General features: G+C 41.1%; 1 protein-coding gene across 1 annotated transcript in view; it reads left to right on the top strand.

Annotated features, from left to right (window-relative positions):
* Window positions 1–10,548, top strand: part of ARL15 (ADP ribosylation factor like GTPase 15) — a 394,619-nt gene extending 384,071 nt beyond the window's left edge. The window contains exon 5 of the mRNA XM_032395357.1: window positions 8,610–10,548. Coding sequence (XP_032251248.1) covers window positions 8,610–8,762 — 153 coding nt within the window. The 3' untranslated portion in view covers window positions 8,763–10,548. The remainder of the gene's footprint in view (window positions 1–8,609) is intronic.
* The last annotated feature ends 6,228 nt before the right edge of the window (window positions 10,549–16,776 follow it).

Genomic DNA, 16,776 nt, shown 5'->3' with positions numbered 1-16,776 from the left:
TTCACTTGGGATGGAAAGTTGTTTCCTTAATGGGAAAGTCTTTTTAACTCTGGAAAATTTAACATTAAGAGTATAAGAATGATAAAATAACAAATCCACAATATTAATACTTTCGTTTCAAGTATATATTACATTTAGGTCAACCTGGTACATTCACTTTGTAATTATAATTTAAGATGTATAAATTACTTCAGAATTGGCCTCCTATATCAAAAGGTATGAGGGTCATGTGGGTGACTCAGTCAGTTAAGCGCCTGACTCTTGGTTTCAGCTCAGGTCCTGATCTCATGGGTCATGAGATCAAGCCCCGTGTGGGGCTCCACACCCAGCGGGGAGGCTGCTTGAAGATACTCTCCCTCTTCCCCTACCCCGACTCTCACACTCTGTCTCTCTCTAAAATAAATAAATCTTTAAAAAAAAAAAAAAAAGTATGAAAATTTAGTTAAGCTTGTAAATAGTATTAGAAAGTACCGGAGCTTGAGAGGTGGCTGGGTGGCACAGTCAGTAGAGTGTTGGACCCTTGATTTCAGTTCAGGTCATGATCTCAGGGCTGTGAGATCAAGCCCGTACCAGGCTCCATGCTCGGCACAGAATCTGCTTGAGATTCTCTCTCTCCCTCTCCCTCTGCCCCTCCCACTCCTGTGCACACACGTTCTCTCTCTCTCAAGTAAATAAATCCTAAAAAAAAAAAAAAGAAGAAGAAATACCTGAGCTTGAGAGTCATTGAATTTATAAATTTAATTGAAGAAATGCTTAAAGAGTTCTTGCTGGGGAAAAAAGATTTCTTAACTACTTGAGGATATTTTGATTATTACAGTGTAAATGCTGAAAAGGAAGATTGAATATATTTATAAATGGAGTTTTGAAATGTTTAAAAGTGGTTAATTAAACGAAGTTTATAAAAGGACCTAAACTGTATCCAACTTCCTGAATGTGTTGTTAAAACTTAACCAGATATAGGGGCGCCTGGGTGGCTCAGTCGGTTAAGCATCTGCCTTCGGCTCAGGTCATGATCCCAGGGTCCTGGGATCGAGTTCCCACATCGGGCTCCCTGCTCAGCGGAGAGCCTGCTTCTCCCTACCCCTTTGCCTGCCTCTCTGCCTACTTGTGCTCTCTATCTCTGTGTCAAATAAATAAACAAAATCTTTAAAAAAAAAAAAACAACTTACCAGACATACAAACAGAATGGTAAGATTTTTAAATTGAATATAATAGCTTCAGGAAAAACTGGGTTTTAGACATTGTATATTTAGTAAATTGTACATTCCTTTTTAAAACTGCAAAGTAACAATAACTAGTATTGCTCTGCACTAAGAGCCATCCTTGAGGACACCAAAAGCTTGAAACAAACAGGTCATGGACCCTGTGCCTTGGCTAGTTCTTGCTGCTCTTAGGAAGCGTCCACATAAAAGAAACCCAGGCTGATCACAGAGGGGTAAAAATACGGCTTTATGACCCTTCTGCCTGCTGGACTGTAGTCCAAAGCATCTGAAATTATGGAGCCTGGCCAGGAAGGCCAACTTCTCTGGCCTCCTGAAGTATGAGTGGGGACGAGCTGGTCTAGCAAGTGAGGCCAGCCCCCCAGACCCCTCCCAGGTACTGATTGTACCCCTACTGGACAAAGCAGGAAGCTGCAAACGCCTTAGTCAGGGATTGGCAAACGTTTGTGAAGGTCCAGAGAGTAAATATTCTAGGCTTTGTGGAACATACTGTCTCTGTGGCAGTTACTCAACTTTGCCGTTGTAGCGTGAAAGCAGCCATAGACAAGTCAGTAAGCATGGCTATGTTCCAATAAAACTTTATTTGCTTGGGTGCTGGGAGGTAACCAGCGGCGACTACTGTGATTAAGGTCCCTTCTACCTTTAAAGTTTCTTCTACATTAAGGCTTCCCCTTGAGATGATAGGAGGACATCAGCTGGGTCTAAAAATATGAGTGTTTGTAAGCCAATTCTTTCCACTTGTGGATGGAGGCACCTTCGGTTGGATGCAGAAGTTGGAGCAAAGGTCTGCATATGGGAAGCACTCCAGGTTCAGGAGGGCCAGGTAGACTCCCTGGAGTAGAAGAGATACTCTGCAGGAAAACTGGGTATCTTCCATTGGCCCGTGAAGCATCCATACCTAATTTCTGCCTCCCACAGTGGTTGTCTGATAAGCAAGCTTTTTGGCTAGGAGAATAAAACCTTCTAGGCATATCAAAAAGAGAAAATAGATGTAATTTGTTCTGTAATTCTGGGTTAGCAGATTAAACCAAAAACAGGAATGCTTTTCAGATTCTAGCTCCTACCACCAAAGCAATGGGATCATTTTATTCAGCTCTTCTGGAACACACTAACTTCCATGCAGTGGAAGACAGGGTTTCGATATAATTATTGTCACAACATACAACATTCTCCACACATCAGAGATTACTGATTGGGCAAGAAGACTTCTAATAAGGGCGAGGCTCAATCACCAGTCATAACCTGCAGGCATTTGTCTGGTTTTTAATTATTCCAAGGTCAAGCAGGCTGCACTTTGCTTAAGAAAGAAGCGATCTTACCATAACTGCACTTTTATATTACACCTAACATTCTTGAAATCAGTCATCCATTATAGATCCCAAAGTAATATTGTGGTATTGGTTAAGATCAAGGTGTTGTTTTCTGGTCCCTTTCAGTACTCAGTAAAAAGTAATCAATATCTCTTCTGTGTCGCAGTATCTTTGGGACTATGGCAAATTGATTTTACTCGTATTATTTATTTCTGCCTTTAATGACATACTTAGTACCTTTCTAAGGATTTCAAAATCCTACAAGCAGCACAATGAAAAGGGGAACAGCTGGTGCTGCTCTAAACCTTTCTTTGAACAGGCTGCCAAGAATGCACTCTGAAGAATCTTAATGACGCCCTGCCACTTTATCTCCAGACCCCATCCTGGAGCCATGGTGTGGGCAAAGTTCTCTCTGACTTTGGTGAAGGTTACCAAGTTAAGCCTGCTCCATGAGCTTTTGCAATTAAGACCACAAAACCGGAAGGCCCCTTGGCACACTCACGTGCTTGACAACTAACTCTCTAGAAAGAAGAAAGTCTTGGTTTATTGCACTTGCAGATTTCCATGGTGTAAATAATTCAGACCCTGGCCAGTTCCGTGACTCGTGGAATTTGATGTCCTTGTGCCTGGAGGTGGAAAGAGAAGGCGCACGATCAGCTTGTCAATACAAATGTTTCCCCCAGCGTGACATGGGACTACAACAGGTGCATCTGCTCTAGTGATTCAAGTAAGGAGCTCAGGTGAAGAAGAGCCAAGTTCTGCTCCCTTTTTGACAGTCATGGACAATATCCTACAAAATTTCACTCACCACACAGGCTCTCTTAACATCCTATTAATTGGAGCCCTCGAGTACATTTATCATCTAGACCATACTTCTACCAAAGAGTTCAAAACCCAATGAACCTGTCTCAAAAAACATTATTCATATAGTTATTTGAAAAATACAGGCATGCAATGGACACGTTGTGGATTTAAAATGACAAGAAAGCTCCACTGGGTCAAGATAGTTACTGAGGCACTTGTCTTGCATCGTGCTCTTGCTTGCCTGTCAGATCCCTCTGCCTACCAGATCCACAACTGCAGCTCTTTTTGCTGGCTCTCTGTGCTTTGCTTGTGTTCCTCATCCAGTGTCCCTGTTGTCTTGTCTTACCTGCTGATTGATCACTGTCAGTTTGAAGGAGCTGAAGTTGTCAGCCTGATGAGACTGATTCCTTTTCCAGAGATGAAGAAAGAACGTGCCTTTATTTCAAAAGTTTCTTTGAACAGTCTTCTACCAAGATACTTCTTTTTCAATTTGACCTACATTATCTTAATACTGCTCTCTCTCTTCATTTGAATCCATTGCTTTTCTTCCAGTTGAAGTATAATCAGGGTGCTATAAATGAGTGAAAAAGCCTTTAGTAAAGTGTGCAGTATTAAACCGTTTTTTATGGTCACTAAAAAGCCAGGGGGGAGGGGGCTTGTAATCCGCTAATACAGATGATGAGGACAGCCCCCCCCTTCGGGCTGTTGTCTCTGTTTTTTGTTTTACAGTTTTCTGCTCTAATCAGTGGAACCCCACACATGGGCAGGTGGAGTGGGGCACACTCACACCACCTTCACACACTCGCCAGTTTCGTCCAGGAAGTGGTGATTGAATGAATGAAGTTATGGGAAGCCAACTGTCAGGACCCACATTTTCAAAGCTCCTTGTACTGATCTTCACCCTACGACAACCTACCACAACCGCCCTCAAGTTGAGAGGAGTCCATTATAACCTGCTAGTTTTTTCCCCAGGGGGAATATGTGTGTTGTGGGTAGGTGGGGATCTAGAGAAGTACGTGCAGAAAAGATAGCCAGCTTCTATCTCCAGTGTGAAAACAAGCTAAATTGCCCCAAACAGGGCGAGAGATACCTGCATCAGTACCACCCCAGGTGAGGCATTTTTAGTTACAGCAATGACTGGTCGTGGCTAATGGCATCAAGGTCACCAGGACTAGGGGTGACATATTCTAAGATACACAGCACAGTCCCATGTAGTAAAGAATTGTCCCACCCCTGGCCCCCTTTTTAATGTCTTACAACACATTCATGTGGGTCAAAGCACTGTTTATAAGTATCTGGGCTTAGAACTTAGCCCTGTGTCACATAAAAACACTAAGTCATCCCTTCTGGACTGTTCTCTCCCCTGCTCCCCAGAGTGTTTAAAGGAAAATGAGGCCAACCCTGGGCACACACTACTTACATGCTTTAATAACAAAAATAGGAAAAACAAGCAGTTATTGTTATAAATAAAATGAGATTTGCAGGCTTTTAAAAGGGAAGACCATTACTGCAGTTCAGAAACTATTTATATGACTTCCAGAAATTTAGTCACAATAGGTTTGCAAGAATTAAAATGAAATTTTTGCTTGTGAAGTGAGGGCAAGATAGGGAAATCGGTATCATTACATAACCCCATTAGAGGTCCTGCAAGTCGGAAAGGATTATTATTTCTCTACTCAAAGAAACATCAAGGACATCTCCTACCCGATTTCACAGCTGCTACAAACGTGAGCAGCAAAGCGATGGCGCCGAGTTGTCTCTGTTCTATTAGGACTCTACAGTAACTGTGATGTGGGAATCAATGGAATGCAGTCATGCACGTCATCCCACAGTCACCCCACAGTGAGTGAAGGAGGGTTCTGATGATATAGCCAAAATAGGTTATGGCGGCTTTGTTTTCCTATCTCTAGGGTGGACACATGGCCACTAACCAATGCCCACTCTCTTCGGCTAACCCGAAAATAGCCAGCTGACTACAGGTTGCCAGGCAGCTGGATTCTGATGTCTCTAGAAGCCAGTGCGAAGCAGTCACCTGCTCCTCTTTCCTGCAGCTTCCAATGAAGCATAATATCTAAGCGGCTGATTAAGTATTCAAAACATATGATTTACATTGGTCAACCTTAAACACCTTATTCTTTAAAAGTATACATCAACATTATGAAAGAACAACAACAACAAAAAGACATGGTTGACAAGTCAAATGTGACTGTAATTTGTATCTTAATAATACAGAGGAGGTGAAATTTGAAGTTCAAGTTCATATGAGAAAACTAAGTGAAGGTGCACCTGAGTGACACAGTCAGTTAGGCGTCCAACTTCTGGTTTCGGCTCAGGTCTGGTCTCAGGGTTGTGGGATCGAGCCCCACGGGGGGCTCCACACTAGGCGCAGAGTCTACTTGAGATTCTCTCTCTCTCCTCCTCTTCCCCCCCCAGTTTCTCATGTGCTCACACATGTGCGCTCTCTCTCTCTCTCAAATAAGTAAATAAATATATATTAAAGAAAACTAAATGAAAATGTTAACCTAACTGGAAAAGTTCAAGTCAGAGCATGAGGTCTCCATCTTCCCCTCTCTTGTATTATCTGCTTTGTTTTTAGAAACCTGAAACTCTGGGTAATGAAAACTCTATGTTCTGGCAGCAAACAGTCACTCACTGTGCTTGAAACTCACTGAAATGCCAGACTAGTTTTACAATTGATATTATAAATGAAGGGTGGTGTGGAATCATTTGGATACCAGTTGGGGGGAGTATGGCAGGGTAAGTGAGATACCCACTTAGGTTACAGATCAGAAAAATCTCAGGTTACACAGCCATGTTGGTCAGCTTAACACCATTAGGCTCCTTTATCTGGTGACCACCCTGTCATGGAACCTTCCATTTCCTCCTCATGTTTCATATTCAGCAGGAACAACTTCAGAAACTACCTTCAGACATCTTTATTATCTTCCAAGTGTGCCTACGTGATAATCTATATTTTTAGTTGCCTAGAAACCAACCTAATGGGTACTTAAAACCTTACTGGTTTTCTGTGTCTGGTCCGTATTGCAAAATATCACAAATTCTGTTCTGTGATTGCTTAAATCTAACATTGTTTTCAAATTAGCTGTTAATATGCCACCAGGATCAATTCTGTGAATTTTCAAGTGAACCATTTGAAGGAGTATTGTTAGTAACGTGCACTTACTGTGTTAGTCTTTTTCTTTATTCTAATATTGAATTTTTTGGCACCAGTCCTCTTCTCAGTTATCAGCAAGACTTAAAATGATGTGAGGCTATGAAATGGGGCAAGGGTACAACTTCCTTCATGTACCAGATGTTGGATGTTCCGTGCCATCCCCTCTTGATGGGAGGCGTTATTGATCAAATACCGGATTCTACTGTAGTGCATTCTGAGGCCCCACTTTGTGGGAGAAGCAAGGAGCCTGACATCTCTGATTTTATACTCTTCAGAGCAGCCAGCTCGTCCTCCAAGCTGTAGCCTTAACCAGCGTCCCCACCTGTCCCCGCTGCCAATTCTCTCCCCCTGCTGGCTGCTGGCCTCCCTTGGTGCGGCAGAGCCGGTCTAGTGCTGGTTATTGTACAAGCAAATTTCAGATTCTCTTGGAAGTGAGTTTTCAGTACTCTGAAGAAAAGAAACTAGAAGGGAGTTTACGTTTTCCATAAGGGAAGATCCTCTTAACAACATGATTTATAAAATACCTCGGGCAAACACTGTTCTGAAGTTGTATACCCGTTTTCTGATCTGAAATGAGATTTTCATTACTTTTCAGAATCAAAATTGATGAGTCCTTCCATTTTCACAGGCTTTTTTTTTTTTAAGTAGTATTTGTTACTAATTTGCAGACATTTACAGAAGGACTTTGGAGACACACTTGAACTGTAGAATGTTAGCATAATTGTGGTTCCTAAATTAGCATAAAACCTTAGTATTTCTTACGTATATCTTCTTGCTCACATGAAAAAAATGTACACATATTTTAATGCCACTTTTGGATGATGTACCTCTGCTATGTTCTGGTCCTTGCAATGATAGAGGCAAAATGAAACCACATTTGGGAATGGCATGTGGTTGAGACACATTTTTTTCTAGGTCTCGAGTATTGACTAAGGTAAGACCTTGGAATTTGCCCTGGCACATGGGATTTAATGAGATCTGTTGGCCAAGAATGTCTTTGAACTATGGTTCTTCTGGTGTTGCTACTCACTGTATTTTATGTTAGTAAAACCTCACTGGACTATACAAGGAGTGTTCAGTTCTTGTGTGATGTAGTGTGGGCAGGACCGTAGCTTTACGAGCTTTGTGTTTTATCATACCCTTTGAGAGATCATCAATACTTCACATAACAATTTGATATTTCCTCACAGTCTTGAGTTGGTAATCCTGGACGCGATTAGTCAGTATCCCAGCCACTATGCTAAGAATGACTTGTGACTGGATATTAATCAAACAGGTTTTTAAGATAGCAAATTCTCGGGTGTTCCACGCAAACAATGAATCATGGAACACTACATCAAAAACTAATGATGTAATGTATGGTGATTAACATAACACAATAAAATTAAATTAAAAAAAAAAAAGATAGCAAATTCTCTACTCACATACCAGTTAAAAGGTCTTGATTTTTACCTCCCTGAAAATTCAGGACTAGGAGAAAAAAAAAGTGGGAGGTTTTATGTATGTATGTATGTATATGTATACGGTTTAAATATGCATATACACACACACATACTCAGTTTCTGTTCTCTTTCCTAAAAAGTGCTTTCCCAGGTCTCAAAAATAGATACTATAAATTTAAGGGGGAGAGAGAGAAAAGATCATTTAAATTGTAAGTATTTGTTGTATATGCGTTTGGTAGTCAAAATAATTTTGAGTAATTGATATGGTACAGATCAATAACATAAGTTAGCAAGGGGATGTAGGGGATGCTCTGCTGGTTGTTTTGATTGGATTGAATCTTTCTGGTGTCTGCAGCATACTCTACCCTGTGTGGTGGTACATGTAATTCTTTCTTAGACTCCATCAGACCTCCCATGCTGAGAAGTGTATGGGTGACATGGCTTGCAAGCTGGTCACTCACCCCTAAAGAAAACAGTCCTGGGTCACAACATAGAACCCACATTATTACAGCAGCTGTGGAGGGAGTTCTAGAAAGTCCCAGGCATCACAGTTTATAAATGTTCTCCTTGAAATCCCCCCTGCTTCGTCACTTGCAAACTTTTGGAATTAGAAAGTTCTGATATAACTAATAACATATTTATCTTCTCCCCCCTTAAGGTCAAAAAATATTTTGAACTTGAACCCCTTGCACGTGGGAAACGCTGGATTCTGCAGCCCTGCTCGCTGGATGACATGGAGGCACTGAAAGACAGCTTCTCTCAGCTGATCAATTTGTTAGAAGAAAAAGACCATGAAGCTGTAAGAATGTGAAATCTGGCAAAGAACACGGGTTCCCAAAGGCCTTGAACCCAAATGTTAGTTTTTCATTTTATTTTTATTTTGGTATCAAGACTTTAATGGCTTCAGTGTCTCTTTTCCTCTAGTTATCTCAGACTCTCATCTCTCTATTAAAGTGAATATTCTGTAAATCAGGGGAATTATCATCAGCATTAACGTCAAGTACACACTACTGAGAGAGAATTTATTCTCTGTTTACCACTAATTATCTTCGCCGCGTATCTCTTCCTTCTGTTGTTCTAAGTAGCTCTTCTATACTCTGTGCTAAAGTGGATGGAATTCGTGGCTCACAGAAATCAAATCCCTTATGAAGGACTCAGGGAGACTCAGAACCTTGACTCATTTTCCCTGGGTTTGGGGGTGGAGCGTTATGTGACTGGGGCTCCTCATTTTATGTCTATTGTTTCCAAGATTTCTTGGGGTTTTTATTTTATTTTATCATATTTTATTCTTGAGTTTTTTTTGTATACGGGCCTTATAGATTATGAGAGAAAAATGAGCACCAAAAACTTCAATGAATCACCTTATCAGAGAGGAACGTCCTGCCAAGATAAAATTAACGTGGAAGAACTTAAAGACAAGATGCATAATTTCCTTGATTCCATCTGAAGTCTCACTCCCCTCTCTTAAGAGCAAAAACTTTCTGTTTTTGAGACGAGAGAGAATTTAGGCACAATGCATGCGTGCATCACTGATGACTATTTCATCGAGTCCTCAAATATTTTTTTAATGGAAAGATTCCCCTGCATAAAGTCAAGCTGCAACATAACAGAGGTATCTTTTTCTAAAAATCTTAAAGTGTCTGACTGAAAGAGAGAAGATAATTTTTAAAATAATAGATAAAAATTTTAAAAACAGCCAAATGAAGTATAGTTTATACTGACGAGGGTTTAAGCTGGCATGGATTTGACAAAGAAAACAAAGACAGAATCATCTGTATGTTCATTCATTAAGTGCTAATGGAGTTTAACGGAGTCTCTGATTGTCTCCAACGAGTAATTAAAGGTCTATTAGTATTCCTATTATAAACCTCTATTTTCAGGGGTTTCACTGGGCCCTTAAAAAAATGTGCGGGGGCTGCAGCAAATCATTTTAGGGCCTAGATTCAGTCTTTGGAACTCTTTTTTTTTTTTTTTTTTTCATTTAATTTAAATGATAAAATTATGTAGAGATAAATGTGCAGTTTTACTAAGGTTTGGCACCACTGACCTTTTCTAAATCAAGAATAATCTATGGATATTGAAGTTTATGGATGTAATACTCTTTGGCCCATTTTGTAGACTTTTGACCACTTCAAACACAAAATGGCCAAATGATAGAAAACTGCTCCTTTCACCTGAGCAATAAAAACATGTTTGTAATTTTTAGGTAGCACAGTCTGGTTCTCAAATACCACAGACTCTCACTGTATTACATGGTGATGTAATACCTTGTAATTCTCCAGAAGATATACATCATTCAAATACAGCTTTTGTGGTTTAATCTTGTAGGTGGATTTTAATGAAATCATTACCTTTGAAACATCGACCACTTCTTTAAGCTTACCCCCCCTTGCTCCCCCGTGGAATGGATCCAAAAAAGTGCATATTCAATCTTGTCTCCAGCGTCCTTGAATATTTTTCACTGTGTAATCCGCGAGCAGCACAAAACTTTTCTTCCGATGACCAGTTACACAATCCCTGCTTTCATTTTTGTTCTGTTGCGCTCATCTTCTATGACAAATAAATGATTATTAGGCATTGCTTTCTCGGCAAGTTCATTAAATGTAGAATGTTGTCTTTTTAAGACCTGGTGGCTGAGTGCTCCTTAGCCATCTGTTTAATGACTTCCCGTTGTCTGTGTGTGTGTGTGTGTGTGTGTGTGTTCATGTGTGCGCCAGCGATGGGCTTCTTCTCAGACCCACGACTGTCTGCAGTGTCTCAGCCGTCAGAATGAAAACATTATCAATCAGTACCCAACAACAGCTGTTTTTGACAAGTTTCTGTCTGACGCCTAATGCTTTACAACTGTCAATAAGGCTCCTTCTTTGTCTGGCAGTTCGGAGCTGGCCATCTTGCTGCTTCCGAGCGGCATCCTGTCCTTGTAACCCTAGAATTGGCCATGTTTTGGAAATCCACTTGGGGGGGCGGGGAGGGGGCTTGGACGGGCGAGTGTGGGTGGGTGGTGGGTGGGTGGTATGTGTGTGTACGTCTATCCCTACTTCCATGTAAAGTGCCACAGGTGTCTTAGTTTGCATATTCAACTATTATATAGGAAAAACAGTCTGTTATGTATTTCTTCACTTAGCTTCTTGTTATATTTATGGAAGTTACCCGTTTTTGTACCTTCTTAGCTAAAGCAGTTGCCTTTTTGTAATGGCAATTAATTTATATGACAACACTTTGTACCTACTGTAGTTTATAGTATCAGTTGCTAATTAACTGCCATATTGCCCTGTCTTTCTATTAAAAAAAAAATCTGTATCTATACTTGGAGGGTAACAGATTCACGTGGACAGTTGCCAGACAAGAAGAACTTGTATTGTCCGTGATTTATATATGATTTCCACTATCTTCAAATGAAAATAAACGCTGAGTAGAATTGATGTTTTCGGACTGACTCCTTTCAAGCTTTAGCATTTGGGAGTCCCAGATTTCTGTTTACATTTGTGTTGCCTGTTTAAGTCTTCAAAATAAGTTCTGCTGCTCTTGGGTCAAAACAAATGATTAATTCACATTTCCTTTGAAGCCATTGTGAAAACCTTAAAAGACCAAAAAGAAAAAAAAAGCAAGTGTCTTTTCCAGTTGGTTTGTCTTCAGCAGTGATTTACTTTCACGGGAGCTCTTCCTTCAGAATGAGTGAGCAGAGTCGCGATGTTAATGTAAAGTGTCACCTTTCAGTCAAAGCATCATCTTATTGTATTTGCTGTAAAAGCAATATTCTAAGAGTGACTGGTGCAATGAACTGTTTCCTTCAGTGGTGATCGATGCCCTAAGGAAATAAAGATTTTTAAGTGACTCGAGGAAATGCTGTGTATTTACAGGTCCATCCTTAAGAAGGAGAGTATTCTGTAAAAGAGAAAGAGAGTGAGAAAGAAAACTAAAGAGATAGATGGATGGAAGAAGAGAAAGAAATAGAAAAAAAGTACATGATAGAAGATGAAAAATTCAAACCCCAGCTCTTGTTTGGTCCCAAATGCAGCATTATCCCGACACATCATTTGACTATGCAGAAAGCTCCCAACACTTCACTCCTAAGCTGGGGTCCAACCTGCATTCCTAGTTTTATTTCCAAGGTAGGCAATTAGTAGTTACCAAGTTCCTCAACATCTCAGACCTATCCAGGCAAATGTGGACAGAACTGTACGATTTTGAAGCAAATGGGTTTGCCTCATGTCCAGATGGAATATTCAGACTCCAGTGGAAACCTCATATTCATGCCTGGCTTCATCTTCTTTATAATTTTAGAGTGCATTTTCATTAACCTTCTGACCTAATGGTGCAAACAGAAAGGCAAAAGTATGTGGAGGGGGACGGGGGAAGTGGGAGTTGCCCTTTGGGAGCCCTCATTTTCATTGAATGTGGGAGGGAGGATCTGTCTTTGTTATGCAGAAACTTTAGGAGAATATAGATTCCCCGCCTTGCTTTTCCACTAGTCTGGGTTCTGGAGATCTGAAGTCCATGCTGTGAAATGCATTATCACATCATGTTGGGAATTCCTGGCTCCCAAGGGTTCACAACTTTTGGTCACCACTGACTCAGCATGATTAAATGATTTGCATCTCAGAGTTAAATGTTTCCCAACTCAGATTCATGAAGTGACTGATGAGCCTGCGTTTTGGCACCCTACCCCACCCCCCTCGCACCGATTTAGGAACATGAAAAGGATCCCGTGTAAGACCCAGAAGCCTCAGATGGGGTATCCGTTTCTCCTCCCCTTCCCCATTCTCTTTAAATTAAAACCTAAACGAGAAACTGGCCTTCCACCTACTGTTTCGTCAAAGCTGGAAATTCTGACCTCTCATCCTGGGGGTTCATCTGTTTGTGACAAACTCTTCATGAAGTGATTTTCTGTGAAACCAAAGAATTTAAAAGGCACCAAGAAGAATCCCTCCAACATAGGCCTTGTCTCGCATCCTTCTTTCCTTACAGAACGAAGTGGAATAAAAAGTGCATGATTTTTCGATCGGATTTTCTCTATATTCCCATCTTCATCCATCTCTGCTCTATCCACATGCTCTAGTCACTGGATGCTGGTTTAGAAAGGCCACCTACGGTGTTCTTGGGCTTAGCTTGCCCCCACCCTTTCACATTCCCCTCTGGTCGTCTGATCAAATGGGAGTTGCCATGGAATACTCTATATGAATAACTACTTGTTACAAGGAAATAGTTCAGGCTTGGTGGTTTAAAGCAACCTTGTTTACCATGTATAGAGCTATGTGGTCACTGGTACCCTGTTTGGAGAATAAGGAAAGGGACTCCTCGATTTTGTGCCTTGCTAGGTTCAGCCTGACTAGGACCCAGTGTGACCCCTGACACCCCGCTGCCGAGGCAGACATTTCCACATCCGTGGACCAACATGAGAACAGCCATCACATCGCACATAGAGGATCTTCTGCAAACAACAAAGAATGATTAATTCCTTTTTTCCCCTTTCTTGTTCAAGTCTCTCCTTCTGATTCTGATGCTCTCAAAATATTCTACCCAGATATTTCAGCCCAGTTCTTTCTAGTAGCGACATTCCAACCATGGAGGTCAGTTGGGCAGGGTTGTCCCCAGAGAGGAAAGCCTGGCTCAAGTGCATGGGGACAGGGCACACAGTGACAATGAAAATAAGCCTTTAATAAGCATCACACTCCCCAGCTCCCTTATGTCCCTATTTCCTCATGGGAGGTGGGCAAGATGGTCGTCTCAAAAAAGCCTCAGATCACTTACATCCCAGGCAACCCTTTCTTGCAGGTGTGAAACTCAGCCTAAAATGCCACAACTTCTCTGACAAGTGATTCATGGAGGCAAAGGCTGGAGCTCCAGGATCAAACAGATGTCAGACAAAACACCAAATGCCTGTAAATGATGGCTCTGCAAGCAATGGAATGACTGGAAGGCCTGGCCTGATGATGTGCTCCATGTCTGGACAAGCTTACAGAAGACATAGGTGGTGGGGAGGGGGCAGGGGAGCCATTTCTAAATGGAGTCTGTGAAGAAAGCTGTTTCTGGAGACAAGTGAAACCACGATTCTCACCTGAGAGGCTCATGTAGAGAAGAAGGATTTCTGGCTGGTCTGCGCATAATACGTGTAAAGATCAGTTAGAAGAATGCATGTCAAGGGCACCCTGAAGCCCAGACTGGTACGATGTGATGTTAAATCAGTAGACATATAAATATCAGAGTAAATTAAAAATGAGAAGATTTGGTTGGAACGGAAACTGCTCAGCAAAAGGCAGAGACAGGAATGCAAACAGTAAGTCTGGCTGTCATTCTCTATAATCTGGAGCAAGTCAGGCTCAGCTCTGGACCTTCTCCAGTTGTTTTACAACTTTCTAGACATGGGGTGTATCAACCCAGTGCTTTTATTAAGCGGCTTCGACAGGATTTTCAGATGACAGCTTGTCAAGAGTCAACTTACCATTGTCCTTTTTGCAGGTTTTATGTCGTATTTGAAACTTTCGGTTTCAGTAATTTTAAGGGGTTTCATCTATTCATTAATTTGGCATGTTTTTGTGGAACACCTCCTCTGTACCAGGCATTGTGTTAGATGCTTGGGACACAGCAGTAAATAGGACAGACTCGGCCCCTGCTGAGTCTGTAGGACTTTAATTCCTGGAACATTGGTTACATTGGATTATTTCTATGACCCTAGAGAATTTTGTATCGGGGCATGGGGGGGGGGGGGGATTTGGTTATGTTAAAATTCCATTGTGAATCTCTAGATTTTAAAATATTTTTTCTTGGTCCTAATTCTTGGTTTTCAGCCCTCCTGATTTAAAATTGTCTTTGAATGCAATTTAGTTTCTTTTGAGACCATTAATAATAAACTAGAAATCTAAACACAACAGAAAAGGCTTATGCCTCTTTTTAGCATCTTTCTAAATAGAACTGTCTAGAGCTAGCACCTTTTATTCTGTCCTGTTTTTGTGTTTTTGGTTTTGGGGGGGATTTTTTGTTTTTGTTTTGTTTTTTACTGCGGCAACAACGAAGTATGTGTCTACCACATAAAAGTGCTTCCAAAGTGCAAAACCAAACTCTGTCAATCACCTCCTGTTCTTTTCATCTTCTCTGTATTCAAAGGGCTTTACCTCCTTCTCTGGAAGTAGCTTGGTCTCTTCTTTCTGTCTGTGGATCCAACAAATGATCTATATCTGAAATGTTGAATTTTGAATCTCTAAGAGCAACATTCTAATTCCGTGGCTGTCTCTTGTGATTTATTCCACCAAACAGTGAAGGCTGCTGTGTAAAAAGGCATGCCACAATTCACATGCCCAGACAGAGGCAGTAACCTGTAAGCTATATAACCCCCTGGATTTTTTTTTTTTTTAACCTAGTCAGAGCTGTGAGTTTCAACTGGGTTTCAGGAGGCTGCTTTATTTTCCCCTCACTGAAGGTTGGAAAGTTGGAGAGACCCCCTTAAGCCCATTATCTATTCCAGGAGAGTACTTGGGCATAGTTGTTCTTTTAGCAGAAGTTAATGCATTTAAGTTTTAGAACACTTCTGCAAAATTCACACCAACACCATTCTCATTTCCTGAACACCTCAAGTCTGTACTCTTCCCTCCTCACCAGCCCCAAGCCCCACCATAGATGTGCCTCTGAGAGAACACACAGCCCTCTATAGTTTACCGGCCTGGGCTCCAGTAGGATCACAAAATAAACTGAAACAAACCTCACTACTTCCACTCAGTTTGTTAACTTCAAGTCATCCCGAATTTTTAGGTTAAAATAGCAGGATCCAATGAAAAGTCACATGATACCAGAGATTAGTTATGTGGTTTATACTTTGAAGTTCTGCCCCTAATAAAATAATGGATCCAGGCAATGATCAGCAGCATCTACTAACCTCATAAAGAGAGAAACAACCAGGCATTATATGCTTCCTAAGAAAAGTGTACAATACCACCTATGAAGTGTCCTTGCCAAAAAAAAATTGAACCTGAGTCTTATGAAGCCTCTAGATCTAAGTACCGATTTACAGAAAATACAGGAATAGACGTGTATATAAACGACATGTGGTGATGCAGTTATTAAAATCCAGATTATTGGAAACTCGACTGGACAAATGAGTTGGTTTTTTTTTTTAAGCTTTATTTATTTTAGAGCACGAGCAGGAGGGACAGAGGGAAAAGGAGGGAGAATCTCAAGCAGACTCCACACTGAATGCAGAGCCCCATGTGGGGCTTGATCTCACAACCCTGAGATCATCACCTGAGCCAAAACCAAGATTCAGACACTTAACTGATGGCGCCACCCAGGAGCCCCAGAGCTGGTTTCTTAAATGGCAGGAAGGAAAGAAAAACAGAGTGAGGAAGCCCTATAGATTCAAAGTCTTCAGAGCTCTACAGAGCTCCCAGCTGGCTCCGTCGCTGGAGCATTCGACTCTTGATCTCAGGGTTGTGAGTACAGGCCCTACGATGGGCATAGAGCCTACTTTAAAAAAAAAGTCTTAAAAGGTCTACAAGTAACTGCAGAGTGTGGACCTTATTTGGATTCTGATTCAAACTTCCAAAGAAAAGAATAAAATCTGAGAGAACTGGAGAAATCTAAGCACTTGCTGAACATTTTATGAATTAAGTAGTCATTGATTGCCAGGCTACTTCATCCTAACTGTGATCATGGAGTTGTGGTTGTGTATTTTTTTTAAAGGAGCCCGTATGTGTTGGTGACACAGGGGTATTTATGGATGAAATATTATGCTTGAGATTTAGTTCAAAATAATTTTATTAGGTGGAGAAAGGAACAGAAGTACTTGGGGATGTAGATGAAATAAGATTGGCCACCCGTGACAACTGTCAAGG

This window comes from Phoca vitulina, unplaced genomic scaffold (genome assembly GCF_004348235.1).
Source record: "Phoca vitulina isolate PV1807 unplaced genomic scaffold, GSC_HSeal_1.0 scaffold83, whole genome shotgun sequence".
In the NCBI taxonomy this organism is placed as follows: domain Eukaryota; kingdom Metazoa; phylum Chordata; class Mammalia; order Carnivora; family Phocidae; genus Phoca; species Phoca vitulina.
Note: the sequence above shows the minus strand (reverse complement) of the source record. Positions and strands in the feature narration are given on the sequence as shown.